This window comes from Monopterus albus, unplaced genomic scaffold, assembly GCF_001952655.1.
Source record: "Monopterus albus unplaced genomic scaffold, M_albus_1.0 scaffold148.1, whole genome shotgun sequence".
Lineage (NCBI taxonomy): Eukaryota > Metazoa > Chordata > Actinopteri > Synbranchiformes > Synbranchidae > Monopterus > Monopterus albus.
The window spans coordinates 251,238-258,976 of record NW_018128028.1 but is presented as its reverse complement, the minus strand read 5'-3'; the positions used below and the strand labels follow the sequence as shown (position 1 = coordinate 258,976).

The window sequence follows — 7,739 nt, the reverse complement described above, 5'->3', positions numbered from 1 at the left end:
CGCCTGATGGCGTAGCCCGGGTACGAAAGTCAAAGGGCAAGTTCGCCTTTCTCCTCGAGTCCACCATGAATGAGTACATCGAGCAGCGGAAGCCATGTGACACCATGAAAGTGGGCGGGAACCTCGACTCAAAAGGCTACGGTGTGGCGACACCCAAAGGCTCAGCATTAAGGTGGGTGGAATAATATAACAATATCCTCCATGTTGTTATAGTATTCCACCTACCCTGATGTCCCCCTGTTGTCATTCTCTTCTTCCTCTTGTTATTTATTTATAGACACAGAGGTAAAGGTAGTACAGTATGCCTTTCATGCCCTAGGAAGCAAATATAATGATAATGAATGTTTTTTAAAGATTTGTTTATGTGCTAACGAGTTTCTATTTTATACCAGAGGAATCATATCCAGATATTAAGGCTAAAACTAAGTCATTTCATATTTATGTCTCTCTTACCGCTGCTTTTCTCTCTCCTCCAATCTCTCCTTCTGTCCCATGTGCTGTCCTACCTGACTGTTGTGTTGTCACTTTTAATTTAACACTTCAATGGTTTTTCAATTTAGCCTTTAAAAGCTGCGCTGTCACTTGTGACGAATGTTAATTGCATGATGTTTGTTGTTGTTACTTTTCTTCTCAATGACAAGTGTCCCCATCCCGCACACTTCAGTTCTAAACTACGCAACCCTCCATGCCACCTTTTCCAAGATTTAACACTTTCTTTACCTTATATGAGCCTTTCTTAACTCTCCATGGTCCTTAAATTCTTAAACAATTTGCCCTTTCCTGGACCATTCTGATAAAGACATAGTAGTATTCTGTGCATAAGCCCCTGCTTTGCCAGCGGTAGTTTCACTACCATTACCTGTCATTATGATGCTTAGTACAATTATTACTTTGCATTAGATTTCTCACGGACCTGTGCATTTTCTTACAAGTTATGTTTTATCGTTTCAAGAAATGCTGTTAACCTGGCAGTGTTAAAACTGAATGAGCAAGGCCTCTTGGACAAATTGAAAAACAAATGGTGGTACGACAAGGGAGAGTGCGGCAGCGGGGGAGGTGACTCCAAGGTCAGCCTCGATGTCACCACAATCGGGTACCATAGTGCAGAGTAATCGGCAAGGCTGTTAGAGCAACCCAACCATAACCAAACCAACTGTCTGCCCCAGCCAACCTGCTGCCGCCCCACGGCAGATCACCAAATTAACTTAGAGTTTGACCAGTCAGTTGAACAGCTCAGATCAAACTAAGGAGCCCTTGCTTGGCCAACAGAAAAATATTACTCAGGCTTATTTAGAGTGTAATGGTCATGTACATTTGGTTCAAATATGAATTTCTTTGTGTTTGACTGGGTTGAAGTGAATGTGGCTGCACTGCAACAGTGAAAGACTAAGCTGTGTTTATCCATCCTTACATGCCTGTAGCACAGATCACCTAGTCTCAGTTAGGACTTTGTCAGAGCAGCTTTGTCAGTATGAGATAAAACACAAATTTTGCCAGAGAATATTTCTACATTGAAAAGGCCATAACCTGCAGCCTTCCCTCATGAAGGTGAAATGTGCTAATCGTGTAAAAATGTGGCTTTGCGGTACCTCACTGCACAGCTGCATCACATCTATGACACTGGCCCAGAACCCGTGACACCTAAAGCAATGTGATAAATTCTCCTTAACTGCAAAAACCTCGACGTGGCTGCTGAGCTGGAGGCCAACAGGAAAGCAAGTGGAACAGCAGCGTCTTGAGGGGATGAAGCATTGCAGGCAAATGTTAGAAGTCTAATTAAACAAAGGACCACCTATGGTTTGATTCCACTACATTCAGTTTCTACTCCAACTCATTAATGATGAGTGATTTTTCCATTATGGGAGCTAACGGTGCAAAGTGTGAACCCCCCATTCACCCGTGAGAACTTATAAAGTTACTTAGGTTATGTGCCATTAAGCACTGTGATGTTTTCACCAAATTATCTACAAGGCAGTGCCATTATGTTGTTTACTAAGCAGGTCAATTTACTGACAAACAATACAGTTAGCACATATGTGATGATATAGATCAGGTAACTGGCTAGATTACAAACAGGGTCCCATGGTGTCATTACACCTTTAAAGTAATTTCTCATAGTTTGGACCACAATAAAGAGTTAAGCTGCAGCATCGCCACCAGTGGCTGCATAAGGCATGGATCAAATTATGTATTACTACAGTAAATGCTTGTGGTTCATTTCCTAAAATGATTTTTATGCCCCTTTTTTCAGTGTTTGAGATTACAACATTGCTACAGTATGCACTGTAGTCACTGAGCTCAATAGGCCTCACTGTGCTGCTGAAAGCATGCCCAAGAGCCATTTGAAAGCATCTGTCTTTTGTATTGTCATTGATCTTCTATCATGCAAAGGTCTTTGTCTGCTTCCTGGTCTGTTTTGGCTCTCCAGGACTCGGTGCAAAGGCCCGATTAGAATAAAGTGGCCTGGAGCGCTTTGTTTCAAATAGTGCATCACTTGACCCTGTGCTGTTTCCAGCTCTGTGTTCCAACAGACATCAGGAGATGCACATGATGCACACAGCTGCATTCACACGCACTTAGCACAGCTCTTTCTTGCCTTTAGGTACAACACTGCAGCCTAGATTGAGTCTTACACACAAAGCATGTTACAGGGTAATTGCATTGTTAATCAATGTCTTTCCAATCCAAGACAATGGTCTGCTCCTCACAATCTGTTTCTCCAGATTGGCTTTGAGGGATATATAGTGGTGTAATCTTCTCTCAGTGCAATATGCATTGCATGGATCCCCTTGGATGACATTATTCCAAGGGGGCAGTGAGGCCACTTACCATTTTTCTATTCTACCAATTTGCTATTTGCTTTTACAAAGAGATTAACCTGAAGCACAAATGAAAATGTGATGTTCATCTGGTTATATAGTGTTTTCCTGAAATAATTTAGATTAGTGGAATGATGATGACAATTTATTCTGACATACAGTACTCTGACATCATGGTATATGCAGTATATCCTAGAGATATCAAATGGAAAGAAACAATTGTGCCAAATGTATGATTATGCAGCTAAAAGTTGATATGAGTGGGATTATTCTACTGATGTTTTTGAGCTTAGTGCTGCAGCGCTGTGCAGTTTGGTTAGGACACACTCATCTGACACTAATCTGGCATAATCGGGAGATAAGGCTTTCTTAGCGATATGTCGGATATAACACATAAGAATTCATTAAGCCTTCACTTTTGGGCATAGTTGCTTAAATCTGAAATTGGTTTTAATAGTTTCAGAATTGATTTGTGTCATTGTAGTGACTACAGCATTGGCTATCACAGGATTAAGCTGATCTTGTGGTAATGGACAGGTAGTGTCTATCACTTAGATTTTTCTGTTTGTTAAGACAGACCTCCTATTGGACTGAACTTGTTAAATGCTGTTCAGAAAGCCCCTGTAATCTAGTACCTGCTCCCAAATTATTGTACCTCAGTGTTTTTTTGATATTCTTAGACGTGCAGGTTGTACTTTCAGTACCTGCCTGTCACCCTGCTAACAGCGTCTGCCGATTACTCAAAGCGATATGGGTAGGTCCTGGCTTTAGACTAGGGGTTATGAAGGTATTAGGTAGAATGCCTGCTGTCTGTGATGTTGACATAGCCAGGAGCCCTGCTTTATCGCTTTGTAAAGTATGTAGTAGTTTAAAAGTTGAATAACATAAAATAACATAATATAATGTTATTTATGTTATTTCCCACGTGAAGAACTCCTGTAAACCTTGCAGTATTGAAACTCAGTGAACAAGGCATCTTAGACAAGCTGAAAAACAAATGGTGGTACGATAAGGGTGAATGTGGAACCAAGGACTCTGGAAGTAAGGTCAGTCGCTGCAGGTCTTTTGTACTGATTCCAAATTGCATTTTGACGTATTGTTCATATGCAAGACAAGACTTCTATAACAGCTATAGTATATATTATTGTTTACTTGCTACACATACCTTTTTTTCTTTTAATATTTAAATTTTTCGGCCACAAACTGTAACAGTTTGTGGTTTTAACACATGGCACTGCTTTCCCAAATAGTTATGCCATAGAAATGAGACACTTTTGATGCAATATAAAATGCTGAAACACTATTTTTGTGAAAACTGTAATGTTAATGGTGCGAGGGAATTGCTAAAGTGCCTTTCAGCTACACTGTTTTAACTGAATTACAGCAGTTAACAGATGTTGATAAATGCTACTTTTGCTCATTTTCACTCTTGACTTTCATTATACTTTGACCATTATGCTGCTGTTTCTATTTACCAAACTGTTAATGAAAATTTGATTTATTTGTACCGTTACTAGTTTGCATCGAGATGCGTCTATTAGATTCTTTGGCCTCCTGTGGTGTGATGAACAAGCAAAGCCTCTTATTGTGATAAGTTACTCAGCTTCTTTAAGCGACCAGAGCACTGCAGGGTGTCCTCTAAATCTTGTGGCTTCTGGGAGTTGAGTTTAGACGTTCTGTTTGCACATTATAAGAAGTCGGGGAATGTAATAAACCCACTATTTAACCCTCTGAGATACAACTGAAGACTCTGAATTACAGGTTAGGGTTGCTAGATAGTTTTATAATATCTCTATGCTCATAGGGTTAAACTGCAAATAGTAAAACTCTAATAAACAAATTTTTAATAAATATGTTTGGTACGTAAGCAGCAGCAAAATGGTTTGATCGTGTTCTTTAGCTTTAATGGAGTTATCATTCATCTAGTATGAATCTGACTGTACTGTATGACATTGTTGCCATGAAATGCACAAAGAGGATTTAAAAAGACAGAAATTTTCAGGGCTGTTGACCTATGCGATACTGACCAGCTTCCTAACATGGTCAAGAGCAGAAGCCATTTTCCATGCATCTAGCATAGGGAAGGGAAAGCTCTGCATTCACCGCCAGACAGAGCATTAACAGTTGGCTTCTTTCTCCTTAAGGGAGAATGGTTTGACGATGGCAGTCTGAAGTTCCCCATAACTTTGTTACAACCATAGGAAAATCAGTTCAGTCAAAATGATAGCCTTAGCGCCTCATTACATCTTCAATTTTTGTAGCTTGTAGCTGTTAATATCTATAATCTGCCACTGTAGCATGAGTAAGATAGAGTACGATGAGTTACTGAAGCAGTTTTATTGTTGAAAGTCAAGGTTATGCAGGCTCAGTTTAAGGATACAGGCTGCATTTTGTTTTGCTGCCCTCATTCTACTGCAAATCTCTTAACTATGTCATTCACTTTCTCCCAGGACAAGACAAGTGCTCTCAGCCTAAGCAATGTGGCTGGTGTCTTCTATATTCTGGTTGGAGGGCTGGGGCTGGCCATGATGGTGGCTCTGATAGAGTTCTGTTATAAATCACGACAAGAAACCAAACGGCTGAAATTGGCCAAGAATGCCCAGAATTTTAAGCCGGCTCCCCCGACCAACACCCAGAACTTTGCCACATACAGAGAAGGCTACAACGTATACGGAACAGAGAGCGTTAAGATCTAGAGGTACGTCAGTATCCACACAGAATTTTCTGTGAAATCATTTAAGGATGTTATATTGGGCTTAACAGAACATCCATTGCTAATATAAAACATATTGAAGTGCACCTTGAAAAGCTGCCTCTTTGCAGAATCAGTCCTCATCCTTCTGAACAATACTGCACACAGAACCCATTGTCAACAATTTTCATAGGGACTATTCCTTTTGTAGAATCTTAAGTTTCACTGATAGGTCAGTTATCACTTCATACAACTAGAATCCCATGGAAATTCACAACATAGTTCTCTATAGCAAGTAATAGCATACTGTGATAAGGTCAGTGTAAAATAAATTGCTAGTCTTTTGTTTGATTGTATTGATTGTGTGTCAGTTCTGTTGTTCATGTTGTTAAACACAAACTGTGATGACACAAATATAGTATGACAGCACACCAGAATTTAAAGGCCTTGAAAACATGTTTTTTTTTCAATCAGGGTCTTACTATCTTACTAACACACAATTTTCTGCTAAAGCAAAGAAAGTTTGATTATTTTTCTGTGTTTGTCATTGATTTCAAGTGCACACAAGCCATTTAGAAAAAAGTGACGTTATGTATGTCAGATAGTCAAAGTGGGGGGACTTTTGGTGGGTGGTTTGCTTATGTTGCCAGCACTGTCAGTCATGTTACCTAGGGGGATTTTAAAAAATGAGGGCAATATATTTTTAAAAATAACCCCATGTCAGGTGGATGACCAGCATTCCTTGAACTCAACTCAAACAAACCCACCACATTTACTGGTTTTTACTCATTTAAATTCGTTTTTTTTAATTCAAATTTACAGATTTTTACCAAACATGAGTCATATGAAGATGCAAGGTTGCCAAACAGTCATATACACCTCAACAAATCTGTGTTTCCTTGTGCTCTGTATGTTGACACAGGTTTCGGAAACATTTCCATTGTTTCTTACAACTGTGAATGAACATCAATGAAAGGACAGGATCACGGGGATTGAGCTCCGAGCCCAAAATCCTCTTGGGCGGGCACAGCATGATAATCTGCAATGACGACACGACTGGTCACGGCAAGAGCCGACGCGGTTCCCACCTCTCAGTGCCTTATGGAACTCTGAGTCCAATCAATGCAACTCATTCACAATGATATTGCTTTTTGCTTGAAACTCATACAAAACAGAAGAATGGTGCAGTGATAAAAAGAATATATAAAATACATTTGACATGTCACAATGTATGAGAGAACTAAAGCCATCATTTACAACCCTAAGCACATTTTGAAGTGCCAGACAGATGAGGAATCTTACAGGAAAAGTGTCTAATTGGTTTCTTGTAATCAATATGGTGAAATTACTCTTCATCATTCTGCTGCCAGATTTTCACTGGTTATACAATATGTGTTCAAATTAGTTTATCAGCTCTACTCAGTGCACTATAAGACACTGGTTATTAAACAATAGGTTTTATACAGCTTCAAGTCACTTATGGTGACCGTGTACTTGTTTTAAAATGCAGATTGGTCTTATTGGAGTGAAATGCCATTCAGCCCTAAACAGTGACGAGTGTGATGTTTGTACTCTAAACTCTGGTGCTGCTGCCGCTGTCTTCTGAACTTTTCGATGGGACTCAAGAGGATGAGAAGATGATCTTGTTTGGGTTTTACGTACTACAGAACCAGGTCATAATTCGCACTTCCAATACTGCCAAGAGTGTGTTTTGTATGACAAAGAGTGTGTAAAACAAAGTATTAATGCTTGATTTAAAAATAATAATAATAATAATAATCATCTGTTTGTGATTTACAATTTGTAAAATATCAAAGTCAAAGTGCTGACTCACTAAGGTTTGCAGCTCCTACCAGTTTTTTCCATGAAGTCTAGAGTCATTCAAGTCTTCTGTACATGAAAGTAAAACCAAATAAAAAGGGTAATTCAATTGTAGATTAACTGCAATCCAATTAAAGGATAACAGTAATGGCTTTTTGAACTGTAGTATTTTGGATTACCTTACCATTTTCTTTAACAATTTCTGATCATGCAATAACTGTCAGAATGGGCATATCAGAGTTTTTTTTTTTTTTTTTTTTTTGTTTTCCTTTAAGCAGCATTTACAGTGTTTGGTGATATCACTTAGTAAATGAAAATGAAAAATATATGAATACAATGGAAAATAGATTTATATAAGGTTATACCAGGGAGAGTCCTGAAGCTTAGCACATTTCCATATTGCTGTA

General features: G+C 39.0%; 1 protein-coding gene across 1 annotated transcript in view; it reads left to right on the top strand.

The window, feature by feature from the left end:
- gria3b (glutamate receptor, ionotropic, AMPA 3b) overlaps positions 1–7,527 on the top strand; it is an 87,570-nt gene extending 80,043 nt beyond the window's left edge. Inside the window, exons 14-17 of the mRNA XM_020614611.1 lie at positions 3–172; positions 953–1,067; positions 5,270–5,517; positions 6,434–7,527. Coding sequence (XP_020470267.1) covers positions 3–172; positions 953–1,067; positions 5,270–5,515 — 531 coding nt within the window. The 3' untranslated portion in view covers positions 5,516–5,517; positions 6,434–7,527. The remainder of the gene's footprint in view (positions 1–2; positions 173–952; positions 1,068–5,269; positions 5,518–6,433) is intronic.
- The last annotated feature ends 212 nt before the right edge of the window (positions 7,528–7,739 follow it).